Here is a 19,637-nt window from a genome sequence, read left to right as displayed (position 1 = left end):
CCTTAATAAAATCGTGCTTTACTTAAACTGGTTCCAAATACTTTTATTAACACAAACTAAGAAGTAAAAGACCAAACGGTCGTTTCGATTGAGCGCGACTACTAATTTTCAAAAATTCCTAGCGACTACTGAAGGGTTAATGAATCTTGAGAAATAAAGATATTATAAATGTTGTGATTACATACGTAAACGGTAACTAGTAGTATCTTTGTATTAAAAGTTAAATAATCACGAAAACATTAATATTTTCTTAACCGTTGTTTACAGCTGCACACGTGTTGAAACCCTAGCAGGTTTCGGAATGTAGTTGTTAAGGCCATTATTGTATTTAGTTCATATTTTTTAATACTACATTTTATTTTTATTTCACACGCCTATGGTACGTTAGAGCGCAGATTGTAAGTACCTGGCCCACCGCGCATAATCAAAGAGAGTGCAAGAAAAGATGTCGGAAGGTACGCAACAGGTCAGATTCGTACTTTCAATTTGTCAGTAAATACTAAAATAAAGATTTCAAGACCAAGTGTTATATTTATTTAGTAGTAATACAGCTAAAAGTGAATTGAATGAAAAAGACAGTCAAGGTTTGATTTCACGTACAAAGCGTCTATGTATCTGTTTATACGTATTTCGCCTTAATAAGGCTCATCAGAACAGATATTCATAGGCGTTCTCAACGTGAAAAATAAATTTTTCCTGTCTTTAAGAAGCAACACTAAAATGGCTTCGAAACGAACGCAATAGCGACATCTGATAATAAATCCATAAAATAGTTTCGAAACACAATTCAGATTTCTGCCTTAATCTGAGCCTTCTAAAAATTGCAAGGCAAAGCAGACGTTGATAAAGATGTTAATAGAGACATGGGCAATCTAAAATTTGCATTCCACGACATGTCTCTTCAACTAAGCAGAAATCATTAGCGAATTGGTTTCTTGTACTTATACAGAGTAGATCCGAATAAAATGAAAAAGACAGTCAAGATTTGATTTCACGTACAAAGCGTCTATGTATCTGTTTAAAGTTTCGTCTGAATTGTGTTTCGAAACTATTTTACGGATTTACAGCTAAAAGTGTTTACATTCCACTTTTTTCAAGTACATACAACACACACAAAACCAGTTGTTCTAGTTGGTATTAACGGATAGCACCACTTGTCGGTTCGCTCAAATCTGCAAAGGTCCAATTTAGAAGCCGGTCCAATATAGGCGGCCTTATCCTACTAATTAAAAAAGATTGATGACTCTCCCACTTAGTTTTTAATTGACGAAATAAGTGTTAAATACTCTTAAGTCTTTAATCCTTGAATTAAATTTTAAAAACATGAGCATTTTGAAATGTCCCCCATACATATAAAAAAAATAATAAATTTTTTCTTTAGCAAAATTACCTTAAGTAAATTACAAAAATTAATCTATTAATTTACTTCGAAAACATCGCAAATCCATACCTGCGTTTGGTTTGCTGTAGTTCGAGCTGAGAAGCTGAAGAAATCGCAAATAAATTTCTTATGCATATTTTTGCTGAGTTTTCCGATAACTGTAAGTGTTTTACCAGTTCCTGTTGGACCGACGGCCAACACATTGTCCTCATTATTTAGAACCATTCCCATAAGCTCTGCATTGCGTACGTTGTTCACTGTCGGAATCTCAATATCTGAAATTTTAAGATGTTAATTAAATGGTATTCAAACTGTTGTAGAAATTGTATAAACCAAAAACTGTATGTTCACTGTGGCCTAAATTGCTTTATAAGCGTTACATTAGGTTAGGTTATGTTCAATATACTGCATAGACATATAACAGAAGATATACTGATCGTTGCAATACCAGCTCATTCCTCCAGTGCAATAAAGAAAACTGACGCAAAGCAGTCCCTGCATCTCTTCCTAATTTTACAGGTTTATAGACCACGTGACCTAAATAATCAATGGAAGGTCACGTGGTCGATAAACCTGACCCATTAGACAGAAATGCAGGGACTGCCATGCTTCAGTTTTCTCTGTCGCATTGGGGGAACTGGCTAGTATTGCAACGATCAGTCCATCTTCTATTATATGTCTATGATATACTTAATGATAAACTAGAATATCTTGGACATATAATCAGAGGACCAAGATATAAGTTCCTTCGGCTAATTCTCAACGGTAAAATCGAAGGAAAGAAATGGATAGGACGGAAGAAACTCTCTTGGTTGAGGAATTTGCGACAGTGGACAGGTTTGACAGCGGACCAATTGCTACACGTAGTGCAAGACCGAGATCAGTATAACAATATTATAAGCATGGTTGTCGCCGACGTTCCGTAGGGATATGGCACTCTAAGAAGAAGAAGATACTTAATTATCCTTTTAATCGACCTAAAAGGTCTACTGTGACTTTTAAACAGACTTAGGATACAACAATCAAGTTGTACATATATTAAATGCAATTAATCAATAAAATCTAAGAAATATAAAGTAACCAACGGCACAAGTTCCAAAGTAAAGTGTAGGGTAATTAGAATCCAAATCCAAATTTTCACGCTATTCGGTGGTGATAGGTAAAATTACAGTGTATTGCCGTCACGTTCATTTACTGGCCTATATAAGACATACATTTTATCGTTGTAAGATTTACCTGAATATTTCATATCTCTAGTAATTTTATATTCTTCTATATTTTCCATCCAACTCCTCCAAGTAGGGGGATGAGGCTCTCCATCCATTGTTATATCTGTGAATCCCCCGTCATGTAACCTTAAAAAATGTAAATTATATTTACTATGTTTTTGTTTGTATAAAAATTAATTAATTAAATTGATGATTTAAATATACATTTTTAGAATATTTTTGCATTTTATATCGAACGTGAACCATAAAGGTAAATAAAAATAGATTTACAGAGTAGTCCTGTTATAATTTTAAACAAAAATAACGGAATATTTACATTTACGTACAACTTTTAACGATTTTAAACTAAAATATACATATACAGTAGAACCCCGATTATCCGTGCGCGTATTATCCGGGCTGCGGATTATCCGTGCTACTTAACATTGAATTGGCGTTTTATCAGAATGACTTCACCGCAAATTACTACGCCGTGGAAAAGGCGCATAATATAATATCCATAGCGTCAGTGCTCAGGGAATCCCTGGAAACCGGTAGCTTATGCGCAGTGATGCCAAACGTACTATAATTATAGTATTTGTACGATAATTACAACTTCATGTACTATAAAATTTCAAAGTAAATATAGTACGTATTTTGTACTATAATTTCTACTTCTGTTTCTGTTCGAAAATCTAGTATTTTGTTTTGTACTAAAATTTATTTGATACTTCCCTGTATTATTTAAAAATGAATTGCAAAGAATGAGAAATCCCGGAAATTCGTAATTGTAATTTGATACCTAAACCATATTAATTAACATCGGCATCGGCACGTAATGGTAACCATAAATCATTCACCCACTCTTAAAGTTTTATGTAAATATGGTAAATATTATAACTATAATAATCTCCCAGCTCATACTATAATAGCTTCCAATAGAGTTGGCAACATTGCCGCTGCGTGTTACGTCGAATGTGTGAGATTTAGTACATAGTTTGAAGCTATATAATACAGATGCTAGAAATCAGTCGCGACTCTGATTACATATTCTTATAACGTGTTTTTATTTTCAAAATGTCAACAATCAGTGTTAACCCTTAACTGGCCCGGCGTCATCTGACAGACGATTCCATATTTTTAATTATATTTTATTGGAAATTGGCACCGCCCACAGGCAAGTCCTTCTATCTAATCCTTAAACTATTGGAGCTTGACAAGTGCGTGTATTTGCGACAACTTTCTCTCAGTTCCTAAATTGTCATAAAAGTGCCAATTCTAAAAACAAAGGCAAAAATGCTCGGCGAGGCTGCGATACCCTTGTCTGTTTGGAATATGTTGTTTAGTGATAACATTCTACAACATATTGAGCAGAATACAAACACAAAATTACGATCAATGCGTCAGAAATATTCTGCTAGTTCTATCCATCATCTTAGAGAAATAAATGTTATTGAGTTAAGAGCATTTTTGGAACTCCTTGTTTACACTGCCATTTTCAACTCCAGTCACGAAAATATAGACCGTTTATTTGCAACAGATGGAACTGGAAGATAAATCTTCAAAGCAGTTATGAGCAAAAAAAGATTGGCTGTTCTTTTACTCGCTATCTGATTCGACAATCCTGAAGACAAGGAGGAACGCAAAAAGATGAACCAACTGTAGCTATTTTATTTATATTCAATATTTTCATTGAAAATTGTCAAAGTGTATGTGGACTTGGTTAATCTGCCACAATTGATGAAATGCGTGTAAGTTTTCGAGGTAAATGCCGGTTTAAAATTTACATGCCTAACAAACCGGCTAAATACGGAGTCAAATTACAGTGTCTTACAGTGTCTTAATTGCAAGTAATGGTTATGTGTATAATGCTTACATCTACAGCGGAAAAGACTCAGATGGATCAGTGACGAGTGCAAAAAATTCTTAAAGCCTACACAAGCTGCGTTGCTCTAAACCGCTCTTTGGTAGCAACCGAAATATGGTACCAATTATCGCTGATAATTGGTACTCTTCTATTCAATTAGTGGTTATTTTAGGAACGAAAAACTTGACTTATGTGGGCGCACTGAAAAAAATAAGGCTGAAATACCTCCATCTTTTCTGCCCAACAGAAACAGACCTGAAGGGTCAACAATTTATGGATTTAGGGAAGAATGTACCTTAATTTCTAATGTAGGAAAAGTGGAAAAGGCTACATTACTTATATCTCCAATGCATAGTAGACGTTATAGTGATTCCTCTACTAAAAAACCAGAAATTATTTCTTATTATAATGAAAATAAGGGAGGTGTAGATTCCCTAGATGAGAAATGCTCCAAAAGCACCTCAAGCCGTCGAACCTGAAGATGGTCCTTCACAATTTTTTTCCGCATATTGGACATTTCTATAGCAAATTCATATATTCTACATCAGTGTTACAAAAATTATCCAGTAATAAAAGAAAAAGGTGTTCGTGTTAGTGCAAGATCACAGGAAAAGACGAATGACAATGACGAACATTCCACGTCAATTAAGTCTTACAATTAACCAGATACTTGGAGTTCAAGAAGAACAAGAGAACAATCAGACGGATGTTTATATTTTAGAAAAACGCAAGATTTGCAGTTTGTGTTCGAGTAGAAATCGCAGGATCACAAAATAACTGTGCTTGCATGGCAAAAAGCCTGTTTGTTTGGGATGTAAACAAATATTATATGGAAACAAATAATTTTGATCGATTTTTATTTTACCCAGTTTTTTGTTTAGTGTGCCGTTTGAACATTTATTCTAGGTATACATTTTTTTTCATAGTGTTTTTTATATATTTTTTTAATTATTTCACAAAACTATGTACTTTCTCACAAAATATTTGTATGGATGTCAGTTTTATTTTAATATTTTTTTTCTTAACCCAAATAATGCCCAAATCTAATACGTTCACCTTTATATAAATATATCAGGGTATGTTTGTAATATTTTTTCTTAATAAAAAAATTATTTTTGAGTGTTGTTTTAATTTCTTGAAAACAGTAGTTTCGCAGACTATGCCGGACCAGTTACGCTACTGCTACAGTACCGGACCGGTTAAGGTTAAACGAAAGAGAACTAGTGTTAACGATTGAACAAAAACTAGAGATTTTAAACAGAAGTGAAAAGGGTGAAAGTGTCACATCATTATCACGGAGCTACGAAGTTGATAAGCAAATAATACGCGATATAAATAGAAACAAATTGAAACTATAAAATGTTATATCTCAATCTGACCCTTTTAAAAACATATCTGCACGGAAATCGTTGAAAGGATCTACTTTTCAAAAACTCGATGAAGCGTACCAATTTCGGGACCAATGTGTGCTAAGCAAGCGGAGATTTTTCACAAAAATTTTAAAATCCAAGAACCTTTTAATGCATCCAGTGGTTGGTTACATCGATTCAAAAAACGTCACGGAATTCGTGAGCTTAACATCCAAGGTGAAAAGCTCAGTGCCGACGGAGAAGCAATGGTGGAATTTTGCTATGAGCTGGAGACCATAATTACAGAAAATAATTAACAACTTTCTCAAATTTATAATGCTGACAAAACAGGATTATACTGGCGAGAAAAACGTACAAAAACTTTAGTTGCAGGTAATGAGATGAGTGCACCTGGGTATAAAAAAAGTAAATACAGGATAACAGTGTTGTGTTGTGCCAACGTGTCTGGCAGCCATAAACTGAAGCTGACTATGATTGGAAAGTCAAAAAATCCTCGCGCTTTTAAAAATATGAAACGACAGAATCTCCCAGTTCACTATTAGAACCAGAAGGCTGCATGGATAACTTCTGACATTTTCAAAGATTGGTTCCATAATAAGTTCATTCCTAAAATAGTTTTATTTGAAGAAAGAAAAATTACCACAAAAGGTGGTTCTTCTTCTGGATAATGCTGGTGCTCATCCCAATGAGGCGACCCTAAGATCTGACGATGGAAATTTCTTTGTTCTTTTTTTTCCAGACAATATTATATCCATTGCTCAACCAATGGATCGAGGTGTTATTGAGAAAATGAAACGACTCGAGACGAGAATTTATGATGAACTTGTTGGATGAAGTTCATCTGATGAAGTTTTGCAATCGTTCACCATAAAAGATGCAATTTTTACAGTGGCAAATGCATAGAATAAAGTGAAGGAGACCCCTATCAAAAGAGCTTTTTACAAAATAATGACGTGAGAGGAAGATGAAAGTATCATGGAATATGATGATAAAGACACTATCATAGCTGAACTAACTGCACTAGTGTGCAACGCCAATGTGTTTGAAGAAATTGATGAGGCCGAGGTTGAGAGATGGACCGAGTGTGATAAAAATGAATCAGGCTATCAGCTCTTCAGCAACGGCGAAATTGTCGAATTGGTTTCTCACTGGTATGCCAAAACCTGTTTCATCCGAAAATGAGACTAAAGATGAAGACAATGATGGAACGTTATTAATCAACAGAATAACTAACCAAAAGGCTGAGAAAGCTGTCACTGTTGTAATAGACTATTTTGAGCAACAAGAATCTTCAGACTTTGTCGATATTTTAAATTTGCGTAAAATACTTCAGAAAATTATAAAAAATTGAACACTCTTATCACAGGCCAAAGTGACTGATTTTTTTTCCAAAGCATAGCCACCTAAAATATACACTATGATGCAAATGTATGGAATAAATTCATTATTTCAGAAATAGACGACTTTAAAAAAAATCTTAAAACACGTCAATTTTAATTTTTGAGTGACCATCAACTAATATATTTGTTGGACATTACGTCATCAGTGTCGGCGTAATGACGTAATCGACGAATTTTTTAAATACAAACCGAGGTCACGCGACAGCTCATTTGAAAGATCTGCTTATCGTCTTTGCAACCATGTAACTTGAATATTTATTTCTACAGGGTTGACCAAAATTATGAACTTTGTTATTTAACATGGAATTACAATAAATATTCACTCTCTGAACTAAAATATACTAAGAAACTTCACTGGGAATAAAACGAAATAGTGTTTTTAGCTAGTTCCGATCAAAAAAATACATTGATAACAAACAATGCTACATTATAATCTGAAATTAATTATTGTAGTAAGTATTCCAAGTTATTTTTCAAAAATATTTAATTGTCGTTGACTCGTCTTTATTTGTCAATGATCTGTGAGTCTCTCAAATAATAGACGTCAAATTTTTACTCTTAAGCATTAATAACAGTATTTACAAAACTGAAACTAACAGAAACAGAACGAATCCAGATTTTAATTATGATTGGTTATGGAGATAGAGTGAGGACTCAAGCAGAAGTTCGTAATTTATTTAATGCTAATTACCCCAATCGCGAAATAATTACTCAATCAACAGTAAGTAAAATTGAAAAAAAAAATTAGAGAAACGGGCCATGTTAAAGATCTTCCCAGAAGTGGTAGAAAATCAGTATCCGAAGCCAAGAAACTGGACGTTCTACTGGAGTTTCAAGAAAATCCCCATACCAGTTCTAGGCAGGACGCACTAGATAACTACAAAGACAAGACTAGATAATTACAAAGTACATCTGGTCCAGGAGCTATTAGAAGATTACTTTTATAGAAAAATCGAATTCTGCGAAACGTTATGGAAAAATGTAACAGAGATCAGGGTTTCATACAAAAAGTACTTTTTTCTGATGAAGCGTCTTTTAACCTGAACGGTCACGTAAATCGCCAGACATACCGACACTGGGCAAGTGAAAATCCACATTGGATGGAAGGGTCACAATATCCCGAGAAGGTAAATGTTTGGGCCGGCATTATAAACAATTAAATTGTGTGGCCATATTTTTGAAGAACACTTAACTGCTTCTCGTTATCTTGAATTTCTTTAGGATTATTTGTTTCCACAGCCGAATCAGCTATTTTCAAATAGAACTGATTTATGGTACACATAAATACACCCCACACTACGGCGTTGAGGTACGAAATTACCTTAATAAACTTTTCCCAGATAGGTGGATAGGTATAAGGGGGCCCATCGAATGACCACCAAGGTCTCCAGATTTAACTCTGTTTAACTTTTTTGTGGGTATATTTAAAGAGCAGAGTGTATCAAAATCGACAGAATAATGTAGAAGAGTTGAAAAAGCGCATCAGAACGGAAATTGCACAAATAACACCTGAAGTCATCGAAAACGTTAGGAAAGAATTTATTGGCCATCTTACACATTGTATTATTGCTGAAGGTTGTCAATTTGAACATTTGTTGTAATTTAATTGTATTTAAGAAAACATTTATTGTAAGTTTATTGTATTAATAAACCAACAGTTTTGGTTAACATTGTAGAAATAAATATTTAAATGGTTATATCGTTGGAAAGACAATAAGGAGGCCTTTCTAATGAGCTGTCGCGTGACCTCGGTTTGTATATAAAAAAAACTTCGATTACGTCATTACGCCAACACTGATGACGTAATGTCCAACACATATTTGATGGTCATTCAATAATTAAAATTGACCTGTTTTATTATTTTTTTGAAAAGTCGTCTGTTTCCGAAATAATGAATTTATTCCATACATTTACATCATACTGTATAATACCTTTATGTAGTTTTTATTTTTATTATTTAATATAAAAATTTATTTCGGTAGAAATCTATTTTTTGTTCTGTTATGTATGGTTTTATGTACTATAAAAGTTAGTTTGAACTTATGAGTTTGATTTTTTCTGTTATCTTTTTATGATAGTTATATATGCATATATGTACAATGTACATATGTACATATACATTAAAAAAATGTTCGAATTATCCGTGGATTTCAATTATCCGTGCCACCACCCGGTCCAGTAAACACGGATAATCGGGATTCTACTGTAATTATTTCCTTTTTGTAGTAATTTATATTAAATACGTGCTAATAAACATATAAGATTGATACTGTAGCGAGATTAAATAAAACGAGCGGTTCGAATTTATATAAATATATTTATTTATAAGTTTACAGTTCGGTAGTATCTTAACAACCAAACTACCTCAATCACCGTTACTTATATACATATATACAAATTATTATGTTCGAGAATTTTCGAGAGTAGCCTACCTCTAATTCGTGTCATCGAAAGCACCAGTCCGAAAGACGGGCGCTATTGACATGCCGATTCTTACGTTTTTTAGATTCATCCTTCTAAGAATTATTATGACGTATCGGAGATGGGCTATTTCGTTACAATACAATACTTGTAATAATTTACCTTCCAATCCACTATTTATATTATCCTAGTTAACTCGGCAAACTTTGTACTATCTTAGATTTTTTTTTGAAAATTTATGCACGCAATTTGTCTACATTGACAACTGTTTTTAATGACTTCTTCTTCTTCTTCTTCTTCTAATGGCGCTACAACCCTTTGTGAGTCTTGGCCTGCTTAACAATGTTCTTCCATTCTGCCCTGTCGGATACTTTCCTTCGCCACTGCCTTATGACTTCGTTTTTAATGACTATCATCATCATAACTGGCTCAACAATCCGTTGTGGATATTGGCCTATTCATAAAGAAGTCGCCATTCCTGTCGATTTCTGGCAATTTCTCTCCATCTTCTGACCCATAGAATCTGTAGGTCTTCTTCCACATCATCAATCCATGTCCTTGATGGTCAACCTCTACTTCTGGTGCCCTCTGGTTTTGAAAATGTTAATCTCTTCGTGTATTCGTGATCTGACATTCTAGCAATGTGTCCAGCCCATCTAAGTATCTGCACTTTAACGAATTTCACAATATCTGGATCGGTGTATACCTGTTATATGTAGTTCAAAGTTCTATCTTCGACGCCATAGCCTATTTTTACTTAAGGCCACAAAAATCTTTCTAAGAACTTTTCCTTGAAAAATACCAAAAAGTCTTTCATCATTTTGAGATAAGGTCCACGTTTCAGCCCCATATATCAAAACCGGTCTTATTAAGGTCTTGTATATATTAAGCTTTACTGCAGGTTTTATATTTTAATTTTTTAAATGTTTCTGGAGACTGTAAACAGTTCTGCTTGCTATTGCTATGCGTCTTTTTATTTCGTTGCTTGTTGTGTTTGTTGCGTTTACTAGCGATCCAAGATATGTGAATTTTTGAACTTACTCAAGGGTATGGTTGTTAATTTGAATTCTCTGTTGGGTATTTTGGGGATTTTTAAAAACCAACGTATATTTGGTTTCTTCCTCGTTTATCGCATGTCCTAATTCAGTTACTGCGTCTTCAAGCTTTGTAAAACACTGCACCATGTCTCTTATACTTCTGCCCACTAGAACTATATCGTTAGTGAATGCGAGAAATTTTGAGTTTCTTCAAAGGAGGGATTTTGACATGCATGCCCGCTGTGATATAGATTTATGAATACAATTAAAACAAGAAAAATATCGTATCTGAGCCACATACTTCTAAATAATAAATACTTTCTTCTACACGTCACCATGCAAGGAAGAGTGGAGGGAAGAAAAGGCGTGGGAAGAAAGGAAAAATCTTGACTGAGGAGTATTAGAGATTGGACTTACCTCAGTATTGAACAGATATCTTACGTGGCAAAAGATAGGGAAGCGTGTAAGTTTAAAGAAGTGATCGCTAATCTTTGTTAAAAGACGGCAAAATAAGAAGAAGGTACTTTGGAAACACTTGAAAATAATTACTGTTTACGTTCATTTACATTTTTAAATAAGTCACAACAATTTAATCACCAGATAATAAAACCTTCGGTCACATTTCAAATGCAATACCTATCATCAAAATCTTTGCAACACCGTGTAATTATTTCTCATTTGGAAAACTTCTAATTTTTTTAACCTTTAATTGTGACTTATTTCCATTTAAATAGTAATTAATTCTAATTTCTTGTCTTTCCAAACTTCTTTAAAATAAAGACTAAATAAATTATTATTGGACTATCCTGTATGTACAATGTACGTGTATCTGTTTGGCATATTTTCATTTATTAGTTATATAAATATTTAAAGTATATACAAGTATATTCATATGAAATATGTAGGTATAAATATATTTTATAATCTATTTAATATTTTAAATCATTCGTTTAAATATTTACTAAACTATAAAAACTAATGAATTAATGGATAATAAAGAGAATGAGTGAACAGATCTGAGGGCGACACGACATAATAGAGTCCATTAAAATAGTGTTAACTGAATACATTATTTATCTTAACGAATAAAATTGACAACATCCGATTTATTTATATTTAAAACTAATTGATTGATCCATGAAAAAAACATAATTTCTTTGAACAAATACAGATTTTGTTAAAAAACAGAAGCCTTCGCATGCACATAACTACAAAAAATTACTCAAGATAGTCAGATGAAGTAGAGATAGTGCAAGCACTCCTGACCACGGCGCAGTAGACGAAATTTGGTTTAGTCCCCACTTCCATCCAAAACGCATTGTACTGTGCACTGTATAATTCCACTTACAATAGAACCTTTCTGCCTTTACGTGAATTTGACTCCGCCTTCGCGCAGCTCCATGGTCAGGAGTGTTTGTTTTACCTATAGATAGGTACATGAAATACAAAGGACAGAGTACAAAGCTTTCTAGTATGGTAAATCCCACAGAAGTTTTTGGGAGAGAGTTTCTAGCGCCAAATGTGGACGGGTCGAAACCAAAATCATTTGGCGGCAAATTCAAAACGTAGGTTCTAAATTTTAGGCAGTAAATTCAAAAAGTATGCTTTCAATGGAAAATAAATATAGTCATAAAATAAGAAATAAAAACTTATTCTATACCAAAAAATATATATTCTTTGTCCAAAAATATAGTATATGTTTGGGACGGTATGTAATATTTATTTTCATATTTTACATTTAATATTGTTCTTTTATGTTTTTAATAATATTATGGCGAGTCTCTACGACTTCTTCTATATTCTATTTCACATCTTTCGTACTTCTATGTATACAAACATAAATATTTTCTACAAAGGTTTTGTGAAGTCGAAAACAGTAAGCACCTGTTAGTTTTGTCCCAACACGACGAAGCTCGTGAAGAATATTTCTAAGTTGTTGATTTTCCGAAAGTTAACAGGCCGATTTTCTGTTTACCGATGTTTTTACAACACAATCCTATTTACTTATCTTTCTTCTCTCGTTTATCTTCGCTACATTCTCGTTATTCTTATGCATAACTTCGTTTTCTATGCTAGCGAATCGCTTCAGGAAACTTCCGAACCTCAGAGAGACATATGTTACATTCATGGAAGATTTTATTACTTCTCAACATATGATGCCGGTTCCTGAATCCGATTTTAAATCGACTATTTATTAACGCTCACACAGTTTTCAAAAAACAAATTTTTATGTCGCTTCTTTTCTCCAAAATTCGTACTAGCTTCGATGCCAATCTATATGAAGTTCGAGGTGTGTCGCCAATCGACGCTTTTGATACTAGTCCTAAAAGGGCATCTCGTTCTTTACTTAATTTTCGATATTTTCGTTGTTATTTCATTTGCGATATGAAGTAAACGTATCGACAAATTAAAGTTAATAAGGAATTTTTGAACAATTAAGGAGTTCTTTGGAGATCGGATTTTTCACCACATCTCCAAGAGTTTTCCTCCTCTCCTAACGTACCGTTACTTGTGACACTTCTTTTTTGTTTTATTTCGCTTAAAAAGCTCTACAAGAGTAACTCTTTGATCTACTCACCTTCTGCAGTGAGAACTCGCTTAGCTTTTAAAGCTCGATGGTTTTCCGCTAGGCAATGGGCCAGCAACCATCTCGACGACCTTCCGTCAGAATCACGCTAAAAGTGATTCTCTTTGATCTACTTACCTTCTGCAGTAAGAACTTGCTTAGCTTTTAAAGCTCGACGGTTTTTCGCTAGGCAAAACAACAACGTTAACAACCATCTACGTTTATTTTAAAGGCTTTGGTTTAGACATTTTGACATGTTGTTCGCTGACAAACAGAAACCTTCCATTTTTACGGAACTGAGCCTAAAATGGAATCCTACGACTGACTTCTTTTCTCATTTTTCTCTCCCTTTTGACAAACCTTTTACAAAGCAGGCTATTCGTTCGTAAATCAGTCGTATTTTTGTGGCTATCCTCTTGTTCTTATTTTTTTTCCATGTCTTTTTGCTATTCAAACGTCTTCTACAACCGTTGTGGCACTTCAATGTATCCTGGGATGATGGAACATCTGAACAGATATATCTCTGACCTCTGTACTTATATGTGTTACATTTCTGGTGTTATTTCTATACAGGAACATCTATCACAAGATCGGAGCTCTTGGCAGCTATACTGCTGACTGATCTAGTCACCTTTGTCAACGAGACTTGTCCAATTTTCATGCTCGCTCTGACTCGACAAGATTAGAACTCTTGGCTGCCATATTGCTGGCTGATCTAGTCACCTTTGTCAAAGGTTCTCCTTCCGATCTTCCAAAATTTGATCTGACTCGACGATTGCGCTCCCTTGAGCTAATTTTTCTACCCATAAATTTTCAATCGTATTAAATACATAGAAGAACTAATACCACACTCTACTCGGCATTATATGCCTTCTAATCAAAACCTCCCTGATTTAGTTAGTCGTATTTTATCACCGGCACAATTGGTACAATTTCCACCAAACTAGCATTTTCCTACCGTAGAGCTCGTCAAAATATCATTACTTTTCGGCTGTCATTGAAGACTTTCTCCTGAAATGTGACACCACGCCGAGATTTGGACGCTGTTTTTCTTATTGTTTTTTTGCACCACACGGAATTTTTATAGAAAAAGGGCTAACGGTATTGTGTTTGACACAGTCTTTCTAGTTTAGTAGGTCGAAAAATTCTACTGTTACTGAAAAATGTTAACATCCGAAGAGAAGGTAATAATACGAAACATTTATGAAGGAATTGTCGGCAGAAAAATGGCATTAAATGTTAGCCAAGCGGTCGACATTTGTAGCAGTTTAACAAAAGTATCCGTTAGCTGTATCAAGCTGGTCTTAATCAGGACCATGCATGAAATGAACTTTCGATATGTAAAACGCAACAGAAAAAGTATGCTATTATAAAAAAATGAAATAATTCTGTGGAGAAGTAAATATTTAGAAGAAATACGAAAAATTCGCAGCACTGGACGCAAAATATATTATTTGAATGCAACCTGGATTAACGAAGGTCATACAGTTGGAAAAGTTTGGAAAGATTTAAATGTCAAAAGTAAACGCAAAGCATTAATAGAAGGCTGGTCTACAGGATTAAAACCTCCATCAGGAAAGGGACGGCATTTAATCATCACTTGATTTGAGTCGAAAAAAAAAAACAGGTGATTATCATGAAGAAATGACTTCCGAAGTATTTGAGCGCTGGTTTAAGAGAATCTTACCAAAATTGGAACCTGGGCCTGTGGTTGTTATGGACAATGTGCCATATCATAGCCGCAGACTAGAACAATTCCATGCGACAACGGCATGGCGGAAATGAAGAATTCAAGAATAGCTTACAGAAAAGGGGATTGCATACGAAGAATCAATGCTTAAAATTTAGCTACTTGACATTGCACGGTTAAGGAAAAGTGAATATCTTTAATATGCTTTGGATGAAACTGCAAAATATTATGGTGTCAAAGTTCTGCGTCTACCACCTTATCATTGCGAACTTAATCCCATTACACTGGGCGCAAGTGAAAGGAGAAGTAGCACGCAATAACAAAACATTCAAATTAAACGAAGTTAAGGAACTTTTGATTCAAGAAATCCTCCATGTAACTCCAGAGAAATGGGCTAAATGCATAGCCCACATAATTAAAGAAGAACATCGTATGTGGAAACTTATGTCGAAGTTTTACTAGAGCCAATTATAATTACACCAGGTGAAGATAATGACAGCGAAAGCAGCACTGCATCTTCAGATTTAGACAGCGAATAATATTTTCTAATAGTTTAGTAGAAACGTCAGCATAAAAAAATCAAAAAAAAAAGAAAAACGAGAAGAACATAGTAAGTGGGTATAGTGTTTGTGTTTAAATAGAATATTTAGAAATAATGTTGGGAATCAGTAACAATTTATTTAATTGAAATGTTTAATTTACTGACGTTTCGATCTCTATATAAAGAGATCATTTTCAAATATACAAATGATAGTAATATTTATTTATCTGTGGCTTTTTTCTTGTGGCATTCCGTAATTTTAGGGAAAATGTTGGAAATAAGCCATAATACATCTATTTACATGTTTATTTTACTGACGTTTCGATCTTTATTCCAGAGACCGTTTTTAAAGTAAAGAAAAAAAAAAGAAAATAAATAATATAAGATTATATAAATACATAATAATAAATAAATAAAATAAATATAACTATAATTTATATCTTTGAAAACGGTCTTTAATGACTCATTGCAATCTCTTATGAAATTTGTGTCGATTTTCCAGTGTACAATACAACTATAGTCTACTATATGCCATGTCATCAGTACCCACCCTCTTTCCGACACCCTGTTAGGGTAAAAGGAAGGGAAGAAAGAAAGAAAGAAAACGGTCTTTGGATATAGAGATAGAAACTTCAGTAAAAACCTGCTGATAAATATATTGTGGCATATTTTGAACAATATAATATAATTAACGTTGAAATAAAAGTGAGTGTACGCCACTGGATTTTCATACGTCTTTCCCCACTTCTCCGCCGCCTTCAAATGATGAATCACTCTCCCAAATAGTAAAATTAGAGTTTAATGAACAAACATAATTGCTTATAAAGAAGAAGAAGAAGAAGTTAAAGAAGAATGATTTACCACCTCTCTTAGAGTACGAATTTTTAAACCCCTTGGTCTTAATTACAGTCCCCAGTGATTAAAAGATTTTAAGGATAATGATAAACAACAAAAGTCATTTTAAACTAAACTACATAAACGTAAACTAAACTCTAATTATTGAATAAAATATATACTTACTTGTAATCATATATAATTGATTCGACCGGATATACTACGTCGTCTTTTCTTTCTTTTATTTTGTTTCTTATCCACTGATCAAACTTTACTCTACCAGCATAGTCGCAAGTACATCCAATGCTCCAAACAACAGAGAATATAATCCAAGGTACGATGAGACCCTCTGTCGATAAAAACAATAATTAAAATTGTAATATTTAAAATATGGTAATAAAACCCAATAAAATTAATATTGTTCGTCGAATAGACACTGAAAACTGAATCTTTATAACATGAAAAATTAATTTAAAAAAAAACTTAAATACTCTGAATTTTAGGATTTTCTCTAATCAAGCATGTTCATTATAAATATGTTCGCCTACGCGGTTCATGTAGAACTCATAGTTATGTGCGTTTTACGAAAAAAACAATCTCTTTCGGCATAAATCAAATGCTTATTTTCCATAAAGTGCGATATTTTATCACAATGCAATAAGCCCTTAATACTCATTAAATTGGCACAGAATGAGGGCTACGATAAAGAGATCTCTCTCTCTACGATCATGTATTTATTTGAAGAATGAAGAAAAATATTTGTGTCAATTAATAAATCCATTCAGATGGATGTGGCAATTGCCCAAAAATCAGACATTTAAAAGAAGTAACTGTTTACTCCAGGAAAACCGACAAGACACTTCAAAAATCGAAAAATTACTGGGCGCTTTTTTTCAACTGGAATATTTGGGAGAAGTCATTAGAAAAAGTGCACTATCACTATGCACTAATTATTATTCTTAATAATTAAGTGTTTGTGGATGTACATCTACGGAACACCTATACGGAATGGAAGCTTGGACATTGAAGAAACAACACATAAGAAAAATAGAAGCGTTCGAAATGTGGTGTTACAGAAGAATATTAAAAATTCAGTGGGTTCAAAGGACTACCAATGCTGAGGTACTACGACGTCTAAATAAGGAGTTAGAAATTATGAACAGCATAAAAAGAAGAAAACTAGAGTATTTGGGTCACATAACCAGAGGAGAAAAATATGAGCTGCTGAGAATTATTATGCAAGGAAGGATCCAAGGAAGAAGAAGCATAGGAAGAAGACGCATCTCCTGGCTGAGGAACCTTAGAGAATGGTTTAACTGTAGTTCACTACAACTTTTCAGAGCAGCAGCCAACAAAGTGACCATAGCCGTTATGATATCCAACCTCCGATAGGAGATGGAATTTTAAGAAGAAGAAGGATAGTAATTTTTGAGGTTTTATACATAAAAATAGGTTTTGTATATTGAAAAAAGATGAGAGACTAATAAATTTTATCAACATTTTAATACATCATCGTTGATACAACCTCATTAAGTTTCTCCCTGATGAAGGACATAACCAATATGTATATATATATATATATATATATATATAAATTAAGTAAACGATAAATATTGGGTTTGCAGCAATAAAAATGAAAATATATATATATATATATATATATATATATATATATATATATATATATATATATAGTATATATATATATATATATATATATATATATATATATATATATATATATATATATATATATATAGTATATATATATATATATATATATATATATATATATATATATTGAGATGATATTGTTTAAAAATAATTTATAAGTTATATACTAGATGATATTAGATATAAAAAGTATTTGGTTATTTTAATAAGTTATATACCATAGAATATATTTACATGAGGGCATTTTTAAGAAATTAGCATATAATAAGTGTAAAAAGTTTTTTTTTAATAATTATAATATTGTAAATATATTTAAGTGAGCCATGTGCATAGGCAACCAAACATACATACTCTGAAAGTGACATTTTTAGTGATGGTTGCGAATGTAGAAGTGAGGTTATTTATTGGTTTGAAATCTTTAGTTTACATATAGTTACGGATTTGAAATAGTGTAGTTTATTAATTTAGGTTGTTTAAATTTACATATAGTTTATATTCTGATCTGAAAAGCCTAAATGTCAATAAAATTCTCGATAGAAAAGTAAAGAATTCTCTAGAATACAGGATTTAACCTTTGTTTGCGGTAGAACCTTCGCGAATATGGTTATGTCTGTGGATCGAAGATATATTTTTTCGAGAACATTCATATATAGAACAATTCGAATATGATTTCTTGCCAGATGGTTCTGGAATATTAAAAAGATATAAATACTCGGTGATTTGGATTCAAGTCGGCCAGTCAGTCAGTCAGTAAGCAGTCAGACAATTAGTTAGTAAGAAGACAGACACAGTTAGTTCCAGTTAGTGACATCAGTTGTTCAGTAAGTTCAAGATAGTCAGTCAGAAGGTCCAGATGTTCAATATAGTAAGTTTAATGAAGATTAAGAAACAGTATAAAGATAATATTATTGAAGATTAAAAATTATGTTATATATAATTGATGATTGGATAATGGAAGAAAGTATTAATTGAAAATTAAATTTATATAATATATTTGGTGATTGGATATTGGTGTATTAAAAAGAAGAATAAATATAAATGCTATTAAGAAGAAAAATATTTTAAATTGGTAAAAGCTGATAATTAGAAAAAGTAATTTCACAAAAACAAGGTAACCGAAGCTGAGAACGAAGACATTGAGTGGTGAGTGGTTTCGTTTCTCTCGTTTAGTTTGTAATCTTTAATGTTAAGTTATCGTAGAGTTTTTATAACATTTATAAAAAAACCCTACAAATTGTTTTTTGAACTGATGATGCTTTTAAAAATAAAAGCGAAACGTATTCGAATAAATCAATAAAGTAGTTGACGACTTTTATTTGCCAATTAGTGACCGATAAAACCTCTGCAATTCAACCATTTAATATATTCCATATATATATATATATATATATATATATATATATATATATATATATATATATATATATATATATATATATATGTATTAAATTGAAATCCCCTCATATATCTACTAAAATGACGAAGAATGTTTTCCATGTTTCTCTGTTCCTATCGTACGAGTTAAAACCCAAATAGTATTTCGTTCTTTTTACGCCACCGTAGTTAATGTAAACCATTTTAAAGTTTGTTTATATCACGAACGCAAATTCTTTGGTATTTTTCTTTGATCAAAACCGCTAAATATTTT

At 32.8% G+C, this 19,637-nt stretch overlaps 1 protein-coding gene across 2 annotated transcripts in view; it reads right to left on the bottom strand.

Moving 5' to 3' along the window:
• The window catches only part of LOC140449818 (dynein axonemal heavy chain 1-like), a 1,063,244-nt gene that overhangs the window by 475,076 nt on the left and 568,531 nt on the right, over positions 1-19,637 (bottom strand). For both annotated transcript variants that reach the window (XR_011951893.1, XM_072543176.1), the window contains exons 31-33: positions 16,502-16,664; positions 2,618-2,736; positions 1,451-1,656 (exon numbers count right to left, since the gene is read on the bottom strand). Coding sequence is in view for 1 of the 2 variants with exons in the window: in XM_072543176.1 (XP_072399277.1) it covers positions 1,451-1,656; positions 2,618-2,736; positions 16,502-16,664 (488 nt within the window). In the remaining variant the exon portion in view is untranslated. The remainder of the gene's footprint in view (positions 1-1,450; positions 1,657-2,617; positions 2,737-16,501; positions 16,665-19,637) is intronic.

The sequence above is a fragment of the Diabrotica undecimpunctata genome, chromosome 9, assembly GCF_040954645.1.
Source record: "Diabrotica undecimpunctata isolate CICGRU chromosome 9, icDiaUnde3, whole genome shotgun sequence".
Classification (NCBI taxonomy): Eukaryota; Metazoa; Arthropoda; class Insecta; order Coleoptera; family Chrysomelidae; genus Diabrotica; species Diabrotica undecimpunctata.
This window is presented reverse-complemented; position numbering and strand designations above follow the sequence as displayed.